General features: G+C 35.5%; 2 protein-coding genes and 1 long non-coding RNA gene across 3 annotated transcripts; 2 read left to right on the top strand and 1 right to left on the bottom strand.

Moving 5' to 3' along the window:
- The first annotated feature begins 1475 nt into the window (after positions 1-1475).
- On the top strand, positions 1476-2658 carry LOC147501769 (uncharacterized). The gene is made up of 2 exons (XM_086604390.1): positions 1476-2004; positions 2128-2658. The coding sequence occupies exons 1-2, from the start codon at positions 1480-1482 to the stop codon at positions 2656-2658; spliced, it is 1056 nt and encodes a 351-aa protein (XP_086460516.1). The 5' UTR covers positions 1476-1479.
- A 57-nt stretch (positions 2659-2715) lies between these two features.
- Positions 2716-4951, top strand: LOC147501768 (uncharacterized). The gene is made up of 5 exons (XR_015221460.1): positions 2716-2905; positions 2998-3165; positions 3246-3658; positions 3750-3880; positions 4709-4951. It is a non-coding gene; the product is annotated as an uncharacterized LOC147501768 (long non-coding RNA).
- A 9989-nt stretch (positions 4952-14940) lies between these two features.
- Positions 14941-18770, bottom strand: LOC147501767 (uncharacterized). Its single transcript, XM_086606766.1, is given in 4 exon segments — positions 14941-15470; positions 15661-16036; positions 16498-17283; positions 17285-18770. Coding segments are annotated over 2 exon segments (1698 nt in total). The 5' UTR covers positions 18623-18770; the 3' UTR covers positions 14941-15470; positions 15661-16036; positions 16498-16923.
- Between the last annotated feature and the right edge of the window lie 1659 nt (positions 18771-20429).

Raw genomic sequence — 20429 nt, 5'->3', positions numbered from 1 at the left:
GCAATTGATCAAGGTGTTAAGCGTCACAATATTGGGTTGGACTCCAGCGGAACCCATTGCATTGTACATGAACAGTAGAATAGTGTTTGGTCTATCAACTCATTAAAGAAACGCAATGCCTCGTACTAGTTTGGAACGAAAGAAGGAAAGAGAATGTAGGAGAGAGAGTACCAGAAGAAACCCTCGTTAACATCAGCTAACAGCTGCAACAGTTGAGTGTAGACCAGAACAAATTAAACCCAACTTTTCAGTTTTCTCAATAAAAGTGAAAGCCCAAAACCCGAACAAAATTCTCGGAGAGAGAAAATATTTCAGTGACCGAGTAACCTAGGTTCAGGAAAATTAGAATAGGATGATGCTGCGCGGTCTCTACATTCTAGTCGTAATTTAGCACCTACTTATGTATTCTTACATAAAGAAGAAACAATGTGTAAGGTATGTATAATGGAATAAGTAGTAGAATCATTAATCGTCTACATATATATATAAATGCAACTACTTTCATATGATTCAATTAGATTTTTCTAGACTTGCCACTTACAACGATTTCAATCGGATCCTGTTAAATACACGCCCCGGTTCCTAAGAGGGCACTCTCCAACTCGGAACCGGTTCCTGTTACCAGAAAATATATCCGGTTCACTAAAAAATTAGAGGGGCACGCTCTTTGTAACTGGGCGACTTCTTTCCTCGGTTACCAATAGTTCTAACTCATCTAGAGCAAAAAAAAAACAGGAACCGAGGAAAAAAAAAAGTCGTAACTCGCAAACAGGTAACCTCTCTCTCTAAAAAAAAAGCGCTATTTTCTTCTCTTTCACATCACCAATCACCAAACCCGTCTTCTCAAGTAATTTGTTTGCTAATGGTTCGAACTTCATTCCCATTAAAATTTCGAACTTGATATAAAAAAAAAAAAAAAACCAATTAATTAACTTGATTAATGGTTTGGAATTTAGGGTTTCAGTTGTTTAACTTGTTTCTGCGTGAATCCTAACTTTGCACAATTAATTGCTTGTGTATTCTCATATGTTTTTCATTTCTATATGCTGGATACATTTTGACTTGGCTAATTATAGACAAAAGAAAATGAGGGATGGATACATTTCTATATGTTAGTCTCGTACATTTCAAAATTTGAGTTGGTGCTCACTATTTTAACTTGTTGTAAGAAGTACTGAAACAAGAGTACTTTGTTTTTTTTTGCAATTCTTTTTTTTTTGGGTGTTTGATCACTCACTTGTTTCAAAGGGAAGTTATTTGTCGAGGAAAAGGGAACTCTGTCAAGGTATGTACATTTCTTCTTAGTCCACTAATAGTGTGAGCTAAATTTTGTATTTGGTCCTGCTAAATTACGATTTTGCATAAGAGCGCTTATGTTAATCTCAATGTGTGGAAATGTGGTTCTGACTTTTGAAGTCATATGAATAGTTTTTTTACCATGCTGCTAATTTTTAGTGCTATTTTATAGAATTGGTAGCAATGGCAAGGACAAAGATAACCAGCAGACAGGATAATGATAAGATGAAATTAAAATTGGTTAGTAATGATGAGCTTTTAAAAAATAAAAGAAAGCCTCCGAATGCTTCAAACCGAAGGAAGAACAAAAAAGTAGCAATGGATTTTGAAAAAACCCATTGTGATGAGGTCGAAGTGGAAAATAGTGAAATTCGTATGGATGTCAATGAGACTGAAAATGTAGATGGTGGTAATAGTTCTCATCTTGTGGCTAGGGATGGTAGTGGTGACAATAATGATGGTGAGGGTATGGAAGAAGCTGTCGATGGTGAGGGTATAGAAGAAGATGTCGACAATGATGGTGAAAATGAAAGTGATGGTGATCAGTCTAAGGAAATGGAGGAGGTCGAAGTGAATAAAAAAAGAAAAGGTAAAGCTCAAACTAAAGACTTGGAGGCTAACGAAGGCAAGTTTTGTGGTGGTCCTACGGACTCCTCCATTTTGTATGGTTATAAATGTCACGTGGCTCGCGATGTATGGATTGGAAAGGTAATTTAAATGCATTGATAATTAAGTCTTTTGGTATTTATAAACCACTAACTAATAGTTGTAATTCATATTGTTCGTCGTTTCATTTTCATGAGTTCGTAATTCACGTTGTCTTTATTTCAGGAGCGTGGTGTTATAAGGTGCATTCAACACTTGGCCAAATTGGATCAATGGAAATTGGAAAATGAATGTAAAGGTTTCCACAAGAAGCTGAGAGAAACCGGGTTACATGGTTTGGTGTCTGGTGTATATAGGCATGTGAATCCGGTGTTGGCTTGTGCCTTTTTTGAAAGATGGCATTCGGAGACCAACTCTTTTCATCTTCCGTTTGGGGAGATGACCATCACCCTGGATGATGTCAAACAAATTTGTAACCTTCCTATCAATGGAAAACCAGTGTCTGGTGAGTTGAAAATATCGAATGTTGAGGCGAAAATCTTGCTCCTTGAAGGTCTTGGGTTAGAAAAAACATTGATCGATAAAGTAATGCCAAGAAGAGCCACACAAATAAAGCTAGAAGTGCTTAAGAAACATTTGGCAGAGAAGGTGAAAGACCCAAAAGAAGAAGAAGACGATGGAAAAGAAGACAATGAGAAAGGAAATGGAAAAGGGAAGAAGAAGAAGAAGAAGAAGAAGAAGACAGATGACAGATGAAGGATCAAGTGAGGAAGAGATTGAATGTGCCGTTAGAGGATACCTTTTGTACTTCTTCGGTTGTACTGTGTTCTGTGACTAGTCCGGAGTTGCCGTTCCAGTTGTGTATCTTAAAGCACTTATGAAGTTCAAGGATATCAAAGATTTTGCTTGGGGCGCAGCAGTGTTGGCATATATATACAAGAACCTTGGGGTCGCGACAAAAGCTAAGAAAAGACAGAGTACAGTGTTTATGACTCTTTTGCAGGTAATTAATATTTATTTTATTTTTACTTTGTTAATTTGCTTTTGCATTCACAAATGTGTACTAAAATTATAATTTTTTTGCAATAACTATAGGCATGGATATATGAGCATTTCCCAATGTTTAGCCCTCCCCCGAACATGAATTATGTGAATACATTGTCGCGTGTTATGCGATGGGCAAATGGCATGTCAACCTATCTCGATCCGTTGGGGGCATTGAAGCATTTTAGGTTGATGATGGATAAGATGACACGTCATGATGTAAGCATAGTTTGTTAGTTTATTTATATACACATAGTTTTTGAAATCTTGTTTGTTAATTTTAATTTTGAACTTGATAGGTACGGTAATTTGGAATCCATACGGAAACGTTCGAGACGTCTGCCCCTTGGAGGATATTACATTTTACAATGGGGGTATATGCTTTTTTGACATAGATGAGGTATATTTTGGAGAAAGGGTGTTGCGTCAGTTTGGAATCCAACAATGTATACCGTTAGCACCGTCTCCATCTCTGTCATCAAAAAACAAAACTGGAAAAATTAGTACGGGAATTGTGACCCAGTACTGGGAGTGTCGGGATCATTATATTATACCAGTGCAGAATAAAGTACCTCTTTCTCAAACTCCATGGGATTGTGTGGATACGTACTTGGAGTGGTATAACACGATCAGTCATCCTTACCTTGTGAACTTTAACCCTCGTGATCCTCCTCCTTACATTACCCTATATAGACCACCTCCTTGTGATTGGGTAAGTTCAAATGTAGTTGAACTAATTTTGATTTTATTTTTTGTTTGAGATTATTTTAAGGTTAGAAGTGACTTTGATTTATGTTTTGCAGAATGCTATTGTCAATGAAATTGGTCGTCTATTAGAAGTCGGTATGTCTTCTGGAGGAGGTGAAATTCCTTCGGAGAAGCGGGAGTACTTTCAGAGGGCTTTAGCACTGACGCAATCAAAATATTGATGATGGTAAGTACTTAAACTTGAACTTACCCAATTTTGAGGTGGCAAGTTGATTTTACATTTAGCCTATTCATAAAAAATATTTGTTGCTCCTAAGTGCTATCTGCTTCTCTGGTTCTACATTTTCAGTTTTGCTACTATATTTGTATCGATGTTGCTTCTCTGGTTCTACATTTTAGAGCTTAAGGAAGGTGAAGAAGTTGAAGTATCAAGTAATGAAGTCGGATACGAAGACTCATGGTTTGAAGCTACTTTAATAAAAAATAGTAGCAATAAGTTTCTTGTTCAGTTTAAAACCTTACTTGATAATAAAACTAGATGCTTCCTTTTGAGAAGCTATGTTGATTTTAGATGAGTGGCCGAAAGCAGGGTCAGATGATGTTGGTGAGTGGCCACAACCGGCTACTCTGAGTGGTAGTAAGCCTGGGGAAGGTTTGAAACTTAACTTGTCTTCGTTTCAGAAAAATCCGGATCCAGCTAGGAGTTTTGTGAATAGAGATAGAATTGCTTTTTTTTTATAAGGAATGTTCGAAATTGGTTGCTCAAATCTCGATGAACATTTATAGTTTACACAATGAATACCTTGTGTTTGCGATCAATACTTTGCTGCGGAATGACGGATTGAGGGTGAAGAGGTATGGGATTTTGTGATCGGTAATGGAAGAGTATGCAAGTCTATTTGCAACTATTAGTTCATTTATCTGTGATCAGATTCAATTATATGATTTATTATTAAATATTATATGATTTTGTGTTTTAGACTCAAAAGCAAACTACCCGGTGCTGTTTTTTTGTATGGCAACTTACTTGTACCTATGTTTTTTTTTTTTCCAGGTAATCACCAGAGAATCTCTTATTGCTTTTGAGTTGTCATACTAATGCTGAGACTATGCATTTTATTGCTGATTCTGAGAAGGAGAAAGAAGAATGGATTAATTCTATTGGTAGATCAATTGTTCAGCATTCTAGATCTGTTACGTATTCAGAAGTTGTTGATTATGATAATTTTAAATGGTAGAAAAAAAAACAAAGATTCTTGAGTATGGAATATGGATCTAGTTTTGGGTTTTTGGATGGTGGGGCAGTAGGTAATTTAATTTTATATTGTTGTGTTTGGAGGTTTTAAGCTTGAGATCTATGTATATAACTCTGTTTATTTATGCGCCAAAATGCTACTCTGAGTTTTGCACTATCTGTAAGATTGCAACTATGACTTACAAAGGCACCACCGCACCATATGGGATTCTAAATTGAAGACATTGTATTTACTGTTCAAAGCTTAGTAAAGTGGTATTTAGTTGCTGACAATTACTCAAAATGTTGGTATTTAGTTGCTGAAAAATGTTGGTATCTAGTTGCTGAAACTTGTAAGTAAAGTGGTAACTAGTTACCGAAATTAAAACTCAATTTCGGTATCTAGTTGCTAATTTGATAAATGGTATCTAGTTGCTAAAAATTTCTCAAAATTTTGGTGTTCAGTTGCTGAAAATTGTATTTGTAAAACGGTAATTAACCAGTTACTAAAACTCAATTTCGGTCTCCCTAATTTGATAAAATTGCTCAAAAGTTTGGTGTTCAATTGCTGAAAATTGTAATAGTAAAATGGTAACCAGTTACCGAAATTAAAACTCAATTTCGGTATCGAGTTGCTAATTTGATAAATGGTATCTAGTTGCTAAAAATTTCTCAAAATTTTGGTGTTTGGTGTTTAGTTGCTGAAAATTATATTTGTAAAATGGTAACCAGTTACTAAAACTCAAATTTCGGTCTCCCTAATTTGAGAAAATTGCTCAAAAGTTTGGTGTTCAATTGCTGAAAATTGTAATAGTAAAATGGTAACCAGTTACCGAAATTAAAACTCAATTTCGGTATCCAGTTGCTAATTTGATAAATGGTATCTAGTTGCTCAAAATTTCTCAAAATTTTGGTGTTCAGTTGCTGAAAATTGTATTTGTAAAACGGTAACCAGTTACTAAAACTCAATTTCGGTCTCCCTAATTTGAGAAAATTGCTCAAAAGTTTGGTGTTCAATTGCTGAAAATTGTAATAGTAAAATGGTAACCAATTACCGAAATTAAAACTCAATTTTGGTATCGAGTTGCTAATTTGATAAATAGTATCTAGTTGTTGAAAATTGCTCAAACTTTTGGTGTTCGGTTCCTAAAAATTATATTTGTAAAACGGTAACCGATTACTAAGCCCCTTCATTAATCAATATTTATCGGTGTTCCATCGTAGGTATCTTCTGTTACAACTTGGGAGATGCCTAATGACCCAAATGCCGCTGCCCTTGGCATTAGCCTTAAAGCCCAACTTGTCGCTAACGGTTCACGATGTTGCCACCATTGCTTCATTGGTGGAGGAACGGGACATGCTTCTACAAGTTCAATATTTACATAATGACATCCATGCACATGAGCTGTGCCCAAAACTCTCCTCATTTTCTCCGGATCTGCTGGGGATCGTAGCGGGAGGATACAATAGCACTGGGGATTCCCTAAATGAACAAGTACCTCATCAAATCTTGACGAGAACATGTATCCAACAAAAGGCATACTCATCCATTTATTTGGAGGGGCGGGACCGCTTTCATGATACATTTCTTCTAACATGATTCCGACAAATGAACCGAAGACAGAGGTATAAAATGCAAGGTGGTTATGAAGCTCATCTAGCAACTGACTTCTCATCCATGGCCATTCACTTTGTGGTCGTCCCAACACAACACATAAAGCTTTGTACCCACAGTTTCCATCACCCTGAACATCTTTCACCGTTTTAATGTACTTGTGCATTTGTTCCGGAATATCTAAATTATAATATTTAGGATCATGTACGGTATAAGCTGGTGTAGATGGCCGTGTGGGTGGCTTAGTCTTCCTTAGCGATGTAAATGGTTTTGGTGAAGGCTTTTCGATTGGTGTAGATGGTTTTGGTGAAGGCTTTTCGATTGGTGTAGATGGTCTTGGAGGAGGCTTTTTGATTGGTGTAGATGATTTTGGAGAAGGCTTTTCGATTGGTGTAGATGGTTTTGGAGCTTTAGATTTTTTAGGAGAGAAACACTCGACAAACTCTTCATGTTCATGTTGGGAATGCTCAAAACTGGATGGATCACGTTTAGAGGAATTTTCATCATCGGTGCTAAGCTTTCTTTTAACATTCTTACTACCCTTCGGACCCCCTTTGGTTATGGCTTCCTCATTTGGCGGCTCTATCCATGTAGATTCGGGAACTGCAAGCTCCATAACACTCCTAACCAAAATCCTCTGCTGGTCTTCCGAAGATTTTCTAAACCTTTTTAAAAAAAGATTCATGGCAGGTCTATAATCAGGACCAACACCAAATGATGTATCAGGAGAATCGGATAAAATTTTTCAGAAGCCATCAATTGCTCTCAAAGGAATACTTCGTTGTTCTCTATCAAGTGCAACGAGTTCGTGTGCACATGTCAATCCGTGGGTGGTACGTAATAGATGTAGGCACTTACTCTCATCCTTTCGAACATCTTCCATGTGGTTCTCCATCTCTTTAAAAATCAAATCTAATGCCTACATTGAAACTAGGTTTCTAAGCTCACTAAACAATGGAATCCGGTGCTCGTGCTTAGTTTGTATCAAACTTCTCTCAAATGAAGCTCTGATTTCTGTCATTTGGATATTTAGTTGTGGGTGGATTAAGGACCACATACCTAGAAAATCATGGGTGCATGACTTTCCTAGAGACCTCTTTAAATTTGAGCATGAGAGAGCCGACTCTACCGGGTAGCCTAATACTACCAAAATGCAGGTGTTGGTCTATACAATAGCCTACAAATCGTTCTTTATACTGCAACCAAGTGTCACGGAGATAAGAAACTAGAGAGTGGAACGACCAAGCCATCAAATATTTCTCTAATGAGGCATATCTATTGACAAAATCTTCCTTCGTGTGTGATGCTACCACCCAAGCCTACTTGATTTCGACCTGATTTATCGTCTTCTGATCTGGAATCAAATTGTTGCATTTTGCAAGCACACAGGTGGAAATGTGCCATCTACACAAATGCTTATATGAGTTTGGAAACACTATGTCAGCTGCTTTCATCATTGCTAAATCTCTATAAAATCACTATCATCGACGGGTCTCGCCACCAAGTAAGTCGCGAAACTTCTTCAATGCCCATGTAAAATCTACCTCCTTCTCGGCTTGCATCAACACTTGACACACCGTAAATGACTTCCATGTAGAAGTCACTCCCACAATTTGTAGAAATGGCCAACGATACTTGTTGGTTTTATATGTAGCATCCATCATAAACACTCTTGGAAACAACATAGCTAATCGAGTTGTGTCGGATGAGTCCGAACAATTCCTTTATCTCGTTAGTGTTTTTCATACCTTACCTTACCTCTCAAGTATTTTTTTCTTCTTGTAGTACCTCAAACAATTTTTGAATTTTTGTGTTCTGCCCCTCATATCAATCAATCTTGCCTTGTATCTTGCATTGTAGATTTGTTGCACATGTGAGTAGTTGTTTGGAAACTTATCTTTGGATGGAAGTCATTACCTCCTTAGGCTTTACACCATTTTACTAAGCTCACACAAATAATTGAATTCTTCCTTGGTAAGTCGACTAGCATAAGAATGGCCCACTAGAGTCTTTGACAAGGTATGATTGTGAATACCACAAACAACAATGATTTTCCAACTATCGGAAGTTCTTCGTTGAAATTCTCCTTTTAATACAAAAAGGCATCCATTTTTTTTTTGTTCCAGTCTTTCTTAGAGTCTTATTTGCTTCTTCTACCTTCTTATGGGACCGATAGCTTCCACCACACTCGCAAACTAAGATCACCCTTGGTACTCTATTTCCGGTTGCTTGATGTGAACTTTTAATAATCACAACATTTCCTATTTCTTTTCCTCTACCTTGTGCCCAACTTATCATTTCTTTTCGACTACTGAAGATCTGTGACACATGTAAATAGGTCATTAAATCCAATCGATACTTCTTTGTCAAAATTCAAAGTTTAAGCCAACCGTAAACTCATACCTCTTCTGTAGTAAATTTGCATGTCACATCCACCACAAGCTGTGAAGCATCCTATAATGAAAAGAAAATGTTAATATTAAATAAACTTGTTTATTATCAGGAATATCAGGAAACAATCGGTAACATAGCAATGCAATACCGAATAATGCTACAATATATAGCAACGCGATACTGAATAATACTACAATATATAGCAACGCGATACCGAAAATGGTTTTGACAAACGGTATCTCGTTACCGTGAGTTTGTTGAATGCCTTTCTTCAATGCCCCACCTACCTTTTTTTTAATTGCATACAAATTTCCCGCCAACATTCAAATTATAAACTTCGGTACTAAGATACCATGACAAAAACAAAAAACAAATTTTAAAAAATTACATTGTTGTTATGTCCTTCTTCAACATTGAGATATGGGTTGTTATATTGTGATGAATCACCCATATGAGAGTTGGATAATGATGGCTCTTCCATTTGAAATGAGGTAAGAGGTGAAGATATTAAGAGTTGAGAAGTAGAGGAAAGTTGAGTTGAGTTAAGAGTATGGATGTAGATGATTGGAGAAAGAGAAAAGTGTAGTTGTATTTAGGGTTTGTATTTTGATGGTGTGTAGTTGTATTTTAAGGTTGTGTATTTTGAAAGTGTATATTAGTTAAGAACAATATGGCAAAATATTGAATTTTTATTGAAATAATTGGGTGAAATATTGAATTTATGTTAAAATAATTGGGTGAAATATTGAAATATCGAGATGTCTAACCCTAAACCCTAAACCTTAAACCCTAAATTGAAATATTGATAAATGGTATATAGTTGCTGAAAATTGCTCAAAATTTTGGTGTTTAGTGGCTGAAAATTGTATTTGTAAAACTTAATTTCGGTATCCTAATTTGATAAATGGTATATAGTTGCTGAAACTTGCTCAAAATGTTGGTGTTCAATTGCTGAAAATTGTATTTGTAAAGTGGTAACCAGTTACCGAAATGAAAACTCAATTTCGGTATCCAATTACTAATTTGATAGATGGTATCTAGTTGTTGAAAATTACTCAAACTTTTGGTGTTCAGTTGCTGAAAATTGTATTTATAAAGTAGTAACCAGTTACCGAAATTAACATAAGATTGGGAAGATTACAACATTCTACATTCTACAATTCCTTTTTTTTCCCTTCCCTTTCACAATAACTTTTGTCCCAAACCCATGACATATGTTGTAAATTTCCACTTCCACTTCCAATTCCAATGTAAGCTTTCAATGTGCTTAAATTAGACTTAAATTCAACAAAAAGGAAATAGTTAGATATATACCCAACTTAAAGAAAATAATTGAAGTGGAGAAGAGAAGTCCTTGTAAGTGTGTGGATTGGGTGAGTTTTCTCCTATAGTTTTGAATTTTTGTAAGTTTCTATATTAGGAATGGAGAAGAAGTGTTTAAAGAGAAGTAGATTTGAGGGTGGGGAAAGAAAGAGAGTAGAAAAAAGGCTAAAATTTGGGTTTGAATTTGAGGGGGAAGCAAAAAAGTTGAAAATGAGTTTTGAGTTTGATTTTGAGAGGGAAATTCAAATCAACCTAAAAAGAGAATAAATTGATTTCGAAATTTCATAAAAACAATTGGGCAAAATATTGAAATAGTATTGAATTATTGAATAATTGGTCCAAATATCAAAATTGTTTTGAAATATTTAAATAATTGGTCGAAATGAAAACTCAATTTCAGATGTTGAGATATCGAAATAATTGAAATATTAAAATATCGAGATGTCTAACCTTAAACCCTAAACCTTAAACTCTAAATTGGGAATATCGAGGAATCTCAAATTTTGATACCATTACAAATTGAAAAAATAATAATAAAATAGGTGTTAGATTAGATAATGAATATTAACTTCCAAATGTATTAGATGTTAGATACTAGATTCAAAATATAGTTAGAACTATATTGATTTTTTTTTTCAAAATATAGTTCTGTTATTGTTAGAACTGTATTGGCTAAACCACAAACATATGTACAGTTGCTACATATCAATTCTGAAATCATAAATAATAACCAAAATGTTTTATTATGGAATAGAAAATAGGTTTAAATTATATCATTTAATCAAACTTTAATTTGTTGGTAAAAATTTAGATGTTAAATTGATTCAAATAAAGTCTAGTTAGAACTAGGGGTAGCTTTTTGTGACGACACCGCTAACCCGACCATTACCTAATTCGAATACCTAAATTAGCGGGTTTGGATTAGGAAAAAAGGCTTTTGGGTCATTTAAGGGTTGACCCACCTAACCCGTCAAATAAATGGGTTGGGGGGATCACATATGTTAACCCGAGTTACCCGTTAGTAGACCCAATTAGTTCTCGGGTCTAATGGGTCGGGTCATCAACCCGTGATATGTATAACCTGTTTTAAGATAAGTGAATTATTTTTTAAAATCTCACTATCCCAACAACTTAAAATAAACGACTAAAATGAGAAGGATTAGCTGTCATATTGATTCATTCGATAAATACATGTTTCGTTATTCAATTTTCATTGATATGTAATTGAATTATGAATGATTCTTGAGAATTAATATATATTTTTTTGATAAATAAAATCGTGAAATACTAAATATTTTGCATATAGGTTGTCTGTGAATCCGATCCGAAAATGATTTGAAATTGACCCGTTATTTAACGGGTCCTGTTGGGTAACCCATTATATAGGCGGGTTGGGTTTGGATTTAACAAACTCGACACGATTAATAATTGGGTGATTTGGGTTTGCTCTCCTAACACGTGACCCAGATATGACACAACACGAACCCGACCCAACACGTACGACCCATTGCCACCCGTAGTTAGAACTGTACTGTTTCAAACCTTAAATCCTAAACATAAGTAAAGTTGCTACTAATTCTGAAATAAAAAATTACAACCCAAACGTTTTATTATAGATTGGATAACGGGTTAATTTAAATAATTATATCGTCTAATCCAATTTTAATATGTAGGTAAAGTTTTAAAGTGCAGTTAGAACTGTACTAATTCAAACCTTTTCCAAAATAAAAAATTATAATCTAAACGTTTTATTATAGATTGGAGAATGGGTTTAAATTATATTATATAATTCAATTTTAATTTGTTGATAAAAATTTAGATGTTAGATTCAAAGTCTAGTCAGAACTATATTTATTCACACCCTAGAGACATGTACAATTGCTACCAATTCGAAAATAAAAAATTATAACCTAAATGTTTTCTACTAAGTTATCACCTAAAACAACTACAAATAAGTTAAAATATGCTAATTATTAATCAAATTATTATCAAATAGATGATGAAATATTTAAATATTAGAATTTGACAACACAACAACAAGATACCGAATGGTTTAAGAATTTTCGGTGTCTATTTGTTGTATCTTTACTTGGTAAATGGTAACCTGACACTGTAATTTATGGTTATGTTTCAGCAACCCGTTACCGTGGTTTATGGTATTTTACGACAATGTGTTACCGTTCATCAAAATAGCACATACATCAAGATTACACAAAATTTATTTTGAAATCTAAGATTCAAATTATCGTAATTCATTTAGTTTCAATTCCATTAGGCAATTTCAATTACATTAATCTCTAATTTATTTATTTTCATGTTCAATTGATTCTTCTAACATCATATAATCTTCAATTTATTCGACATTGAGATGTGGGTATTTGTATTGAGATAAATCGTTCATTTGAGAGTTGGATAATGATACACACTCCATTTGAGAGTTAAAATATAGAGGTATTGAGAGTTGAGAAGTAGAGAAAAATTGAGTTGAGTTGAGTCAAGGAAAATTGAATTGGATGTAGATAATTGGGAAGGAGAGTGTATTTTGATAGTGTATAGAGTTGCATAGTGCAAACTAGTTAGTTAAGGGCAATAGGAGGTTACCACTATTTTTTATGGGGAGTGCCCTCTTAGAAAACTTGGGTTTTAAGTTGGGACATAAATGTAATAACAAATTCCGGGTCGGAGAGTGCCCTCTTAGAAATGGAGAGTGTATTTAAGATTACCCTTATCGGGCTACACTATAAGATAGCCGGGTCTTCCGGAATACCCTTCCCAGTAGGCAATTTAAGATCTCCTTATTTACTTAATTTAGAAACACCTCCCTCACTAAATTTAGAATAAGCCCCACTTTTATTAATATAATTTGAACAAGGTACCTTTTTTATTAATAATTTAGAAACACCTCTATAATGTCACTTAAATTAAATAATTAACTCCATTTCCCATATTAAAATTAAAACAATCCCTATTTTATTATTAATAATTTAAAATAACCTCCCTAATATCACTTAAATAACATAATTATCTCCCATTTTATTTTAAAAAAATAAATAGATGAGTCTCTCCTATATAATTACAATTACCATTTACAATTAGAATCCAAAAAACCATACTAACTATCGATCTCGAGGGACGGGTTTCAAGACTTAAAAAAACTGATGCGTAGCAAGGTTTGCATACTTGTTCAATACTATATCAAAAGCAAATCGATTGGCGTTGAAGCTAGTACACCTCTAGGAAAAGTATGATTTCAATGCGGTCCTGTTGACTTTAGAGTAGCTTAATTAAATAACAGAATTAGGCATATCTTTTAAATATTGCATTGTAAGGCCTCTCCTAAAACACGTTGCCTTTTGAATTCTCAAAGCAAAGGCCTTGTCATCTAGGTGAACATCACAATGCAACTTTCTAAAGCTTGCTCCCATAACACATTTCTCTATTTTGAACTGAAAAACACAACCTAATTGATTGAATTATTAGTACCGGAAACTGGCTCAGATACATTGGTCACGAAGGAGGCACGGCATGTATCACTATACAACTTTCCTTGTACATACAAAGTTTCTTCACCATAGGCAAACCCAAGGAAGGAGACAAAGAGTGCAGCAATGAGGGGAAGAACAGCCTGAAAAGACTTGCTTCGCCATTTCTTTGTTTCCTTTTGTGTGTAATAGGAATATTGTTAGAGAATTCAAACAAAGGGTTTTCTTTCGAGTTTTGGTCTGATCATGTGCTTCGACATGGTAACCTGTTATGCTGACATTGTTACATGATCAATCCAAATAGTAAGTCGAGAAACTTTACTTGACCGAGTTTTTCATTTGGATCTGATTGGAATAATAACTCGCAAATAATCTGTTTGTGATTCTTTCAGGATTTTGAACTTATGACTAGGTCCCCAAATATTGACTACCGCTTATATAATCTTTCCAAGTTTTCTTACAGCGGGATCTAATTTTTCATTTTTTTGATACATTCGGATTTATACCTCCCCACGCACTGATGCTGATGCAGAGGGGATATGATGGGAAAAGCAACATGTAACCCTTTTGCTCTCTGACTACTTGAAGGTATGGAAAAACTACATAGAACAGTCAACGTAGGTATGGGGAACGGAGATGCTCTATTTGATGTTGTGGAAGGCAATTTAACAGTAAACTCCTGACTTCTGGGTCCTAATGGGGCAGAGTGACCAATTAAACCTAAAGGTCTGGTTGATGCTGAACCGACTGGAGGCCTAGGAAGCTTTGTGAAGCTCACTTATTTTTAGTGAAGAGATTAAAGGAGGCGATGCACTTGGAGACACTCTTGGGGGGGATGATGCACATATTGCAACACGTGTAAATGCTCCAGAAACCAGCTGCGGATGTTCTGTCGAGGTAATAGGATCACTAGCAGATGAAACAGGTTTTGAAAGTTTGGGGGGTGACTGCCCCCTCCGACCCTGTATTCATCCTTGTGGACATCTACTTCCACTTCAAGGAGTAATCACATTCATGACCTATATCTTTAACTGGGCTAATCAAAGGTATAGGCTGATTCGAGAAATAGGCAACCGTGCAGATGCAACAGTATATATATTTCTGGGAAAAAAATAAAAAATAAACAAGAGCAGTATACAAAAGGATTCATGCAATTGCAAAATTTTGTAAAGTACGGTATTAAAGCAAGCTTAATTCTAAAAATTACATAATCTAAAAATAAAACATAACAAATCCAATGATCAAAAGATAACTGCTGATTGAAGCTAAGTAATACGAAAAGAAGATCTGAAAAATAAGAGGTTCAGCAGTGTTATTGCATACTGCATATGTAACAGAAATCCCAAGTCTAACATATCAACATGAAAAAAACTCACCATTACCAGAATTACTTAATCTAATAAGGTGAGTTGGGCATGCCTCAAGGAACTGACCTATTCAAGAAACACACATCAAAAGTCTTTATAATCAGTTTCATTGAAAAGATTAAAAAAAAACAAAGTAATCACAAACTTAACGAAAATACCAACTATATCAGCTGTCCCTCGAGGCATGTTCAATTTATGGAAGCTAAAGGGCAGAGTGATCCACGAAGTCTAGTAGGCTAGCCTGGATTTCAAACTCATGATCATGGTAGGAATCTTCAAAAAGAAAATTCGTTAAAAAGTTTCTAACTAATGAGCCATCACTCAACACGCATAACAAAACCTTTATTCGTCAATCAACAAGAACTTCCGAAGTACACTTGCTCTTGCATCATTTTGTTCATCTGCCAAAAGCCCAAAACATAATTTAGAACCATAGATGTAATCCCTGCACTCATTGACACTTCTTACTCATTTCAGTAACAAATTGCACTGCCTTATGAATATCCTTTTCCATGAAAAATCCCTTAACTATAATATTGAATGTTTAAGGAGCAGATATCTAGATCATACAAGGAGCAGTTAGTATTATACCTCTGAGAAGCATAAGTTTCCAGTTCAACAATTCCAGTTCTCCACAAATGTGTCCTAGGGAAGATAAATCCATCCATTCGGACTTTTTATGCGTACACCACAGACATGAAACTTCACAGGAGAGTGGAGAAATTCAAGGAGATCCAGGTCTTTGGTGGATGCTTTTAAGAAGGAAACAGGGCGACAGTCATATAGAGTTCAAAACCTGAGAAAATCAGCTGTCCTTGGAGGCATGATCAACAAAGTGGTCACAACTCTTTAAACATGGACTTCAAAAATCATCACCATAGTATGAATCATTGTAGAGAAAGTGCGGTCATTTGAGCAACACCATAGTTTAGCAAAGAACTCACTTTGTGTACGAGCTAATTGTATCCTACAAACAAAGATAAGATTTGTCAATTCTTTCTTTAACACCTATGCAGAAGAGTACTATGTTACACGGACACGCAGTATAATAATAAAAATCTAGGTTGGATACGTACCCATGTGTCCGTGTCGGACACGACACAAACACATATTGTATGTGTTATACCTCATTTTTTTATATTTCACCGTATCGGACAATTCTTATCCGTATCGGATATGGACACACCGTGTCAATGTAACTTAGGAAAATTAGGTATTGTACACTAGATCCGAATTAATTAGTTTTGGAATTACAAGTACACTAGGGAACCAATTTAATATAAATAAGAATTAACTTGGAAATAATTTTTTCTGCAAGAGTAAATTCACCTCGAGGCTTTCAAATGCATCCAAGCAATTGGTGAAGGAACGATATAATGGATATTACAAAATAAAAGAACCTATCGATTGGAAGAATTTAAAACTTACGAAATTCAAGACGTGGCTGGACAGTACTTGTACAAGAAAAGCCTGTAGGCCACGGCCCATGCTTTTTTGTAAGCTCTGAGGAGTCTAGTCCCCTGCGCCTGTGCCGGCTGTGCGTATATACTTTTTGTGAATACACCATAGCAAGAACCTTCAAAGATGGATATTGAATAGATCTGAGGAGAACTTCAAGTCTTTGGTGGATGCTATAAGAAGATAACAGGGCGACAGTATAGTTCATAACTTGTGGATATCCACTGTCCTTGGAGGCATGATCAAAAGCAAAGGAACGGAATGATCCTCAAAGTCTAGTGGGTTAACATGGATTTCAAACTCATCAACATGGTATGTATAATGTATCTTTAAAACGAAATTTCCTTAAGAAGTTTCTATGCGTGACCCATCAATCAACACAAAAATATAACGCCTTTATTTGTCTCTCAACAAGAACTTGCGAAGAATATATGTACCTTCATCATTCGGTTCATCTGTCACAAGCAAATTCAATATCATAGACATAGTTTCTGCAGTCGTCGAGAAACCCCTATCAATCATTTTTTCATGAAAGTTGAGTGCCATTTGAGTATCTTTTTCCTTGAGAAATCCTTGAACCATGATATTGAATGTATATTGATCTGGAGATACACCCCTCATTTCCATCTCAATGAACAAACTTTGAGCATCATTGAGCATCCCCTCCTTACAAAAGCCATTGATCATTGTGTTATATGTTATGGTGTTGGGCAGCACCTCTTTTGAAGAAAGGCTGTAAAATAGTTCCTTTGCTTCAAACAAATTTCCTTCCCTTGCACGTGTGGTGAATAATGCTGTTATAAATCACAACATTGGCTCTTAACCCATTTCTTTCCATCGCATGAATCAATTCCATTGCTTCAGAAAGACCACCGTTAGCACCCAAACCTTCTATTAAAGTACCATATGTGAGAATATCTGGACTTTGTCCATGAGTTTGCATGTCCTCAAAAATCTTCTTCGCATCCACATCTCTCCCAACATTACAAAGGCCACCAATAAGTGTGTTATATGTAACAACGTTAGGATTCACTTCCTTGCAGGTCATATCGTTAAAGACTAGTATAGCCTCATGAACTCTCTTAGCCTTGCAATAACCATTAATCAATGTGTTATGGCTAACAATATCGGGTTCCAAACCAGCATCCACCATTAAATCAAAAACATTTGCAGCCTCTTCCATTCGACCCTGCAAACAATACCCATCCATCAAAGAGTTGTATGTGATAGTGTTAGGTGCCACATTTCTTTGAATCATCTCCTCTAATAGTTGATGTGCCTCACTAAGCTTCCCTTCTTTGCAATACGAATCGACCAAAATATTGTATGTTGTCACATTTGGCCAGATTCCTCGACTGATCATATCGTGTAACAATTCAGTTGCCTTGTTCCAATTACTGGAGATGCATAGGCCACGAATCAAAGAACTATATGTGATGATATTAGGCGTTATACCTCTTTGAAGCATCAATTCTAACACCTGAAGTGCTTCACTGGTCCTACCCTCATTGCCAAGGGCATCGACAATAATATTGAAGGTTACTACATCAGGTGAGATGCTCCTTTTGGACATATCTTCAAACAAGCTGATGACTCCTTTCAGTTGACGAATGCTGCATAGTCCATGAATTAAAGAGCTGTAACTTACAACATTTGGGACAACTCCTCGACCAATCATTTCCTGAAAGAGATTGACGGCATCATACACCCGGTTTTCCTTGCAAAGACAGTCAATGATCATACTGTATATGTGGATGTCCGGCTTCAGCTTTTCCTTTTCCATTGAGCTCATCAATTGAAGGGCAGTATCTGAATTTAATGATTTGCAGAACCAATTGATGACAACCCCATAAGTGACTTCATCTCGGGCTATTTTGACGAACAATTCCAAAGCTGGTGCTGATTTTCCCTCCGTAAACAAACCCTTGAGCAGAGTAGTGAAAGTAACCACATTCGGCTCAAACCCACGTTTCAGAATATTCCCCAGTAGAGAAAACCCGAAATCCACCCGACCCATATAACTGTAGCAATTGATCATGACAGTAAGTGTCACGATATTCGGTTGGACTCCAGCAGAAGCCATTGTTTTGTACATGGATAAAACAGTAGAATAGTGTTTGGCCTTGACAAGGGCTCCTAGCAATTGAGTAAAAGGGTGAATGGAAGGCAAGGGTCGATACCGAATCAACTCATTAAAGAAACCCAATGCCTCGTCAAGCTCAAGGGTTCCAGATTTACAACGATCTCTTACTAAATTTACTAATAAATCAAAATGAAGGTAGTCTTTATCGGTAGAAGTGGTTGATGATTGACGTGGTTGATATGTAGTAGTAGTTTTGGAACGAAAGAAGGAAAAAGAATGGAGAGAGAGTACCAGAAGAAGAAACCCTCCTTAACCTCGCCATTTTGAGTGTCGACCAGAACAAATGAAACCCAACTTAATTTTCACTCTCTTTTTATCAATAAAAGTGGAAGCCCAAAACCGAACAAAATTCGAGTCCCCAGATTCTGTTGGGCAGACCCGACCCAACTTGGGATCTATAATTATGTGGGCACAACATAGAGTCCAATGTACAAAGGTGCCCAACACAAAATATGTTTTTTAAGGCATTGACAAACTTGTAAGAGGGTTTTTTCAGTGTGCATGATGTGTGGCTACGCACGATTCCTGACCACATATTTTCCAATCCGTAACCGGTAGCCGAAGTGGCCACCTAGCGGTAGCGTTGGCATTTCATATATTTTCCTTCGTCCCCATTTTCTCGTATTTTCCTTCGTCCCCAATTTTTATTCTTCTCAATTAGATTGCGCGCCCAAATCTTCACTCCTTTCACCTCTTCTTAAATTCATGGTCAATCATTTACTTATTTCACTCTCTAAAATTTACAGCAAAAAAGTAGAGTGATAAATATAAAAACTATTGTTTTACCTAATTTTATACTAATTATGTTATGAATAAGTAAAACGCTTGAATTTACTCTATGATCAAAATTCTACTCTCATTTATCATGCAATATGTAGAGTAGAGAATCCGTTCCACTCTTAGTTGTTTAGACTTAAGTTTCACTAGTTCTAACAATTCTAACCAAATCAATGAGAGTAATGGATTGTAATTATACTAATATGGTGATTGAACTAATTAAGATGTTTAAATTTATACTAAAACAATTTCATACTAAGATGTGAATATGGAGAAAGAATTAGGGAAATTTGATTCCACCTTGATTTATTCATAATATGCTAGTATAGATTATTGCAATCTTAACCAATAAAGATTAAGTATTTGATCTCTAATTATTCATGGCAATCTCTACTAACTAATAATTAGCATGTGAAGAAGTTTAACTCATTCTTATGGTGAATAAACTAACCTCTAGAGTGAAACTCTTGAATATGTAATAATTCTAACTAACACATCAAGTCTTCATCAAAGCTTTATCAAACCCCTATAATGGAGGTTTATCTCAGATTCATCAGACTATCATTAATAGAGAAATAAAAATATTACATAATGAAAACAAAAACTTGGATTTATTAATCTAATGGAATAGAGTCTAAGAATTGAAAATTGTATTAAAAACTAAGTACTGAATAAATAATTAAGTTACATCTAGGATCTATATCTAAGTCTAAGTATTAAAATCTAAGTAAAATCTAAGAGAGTTTAAGAGTTATGTCTTATTCCTCTTTATATAGGAGAGGGCTAGGTCTACAATTTCGTGCATGGGCATTGGAGCCATGTTTTGGGCCATGAAATCAAACCCAAAACCTAATTACATATGTCCAAAAAGGGATTCTTTGTTGAAAATTACTGCAACAGCCTTTTTATCCACTTCTGCTCCTCTGATTGGGTAAAGGCCTTGACCATTAGAAAACTCTTTCCTAACCAATCGTTTTGACAT

This window comes from Coptis chinensis, chromosome 4 (genome assembly GCF_015680905.1).
Source record: "Coptis chinensis isolate HL-2020 chromosome 4, ASM1568090v1, whole genome shotgun sequence".
NCBI classification, from domain to species: domain Eukaryota; kingdom Viridiplantae; phylum Streptophyta; class Magnoliopsida; order Ranunculales; family Ranunculaceae; genus Coptis; species Coptis chinensis.
This window is presented reverse-complemented; position numbering and strand designations above follow the sequence as displayed.

Bases quoted from the DNA above. Each gene is read 5' to 3' on its own strand.
- LOC147501769 (XM_086604390.1), top strand. From the start codon at position 1,480: ATGGCAAGGACAAAGATAACCAGCAGACAGGATAATGATAAGATGAAA. The intron at 2,005-2,127 runs GTAATTTAAATG...TCTTTATTTCAG, and splicing joins GCGATGTATGGATTGGAAAG to GAGCGTGGTGTTATAAGGTG.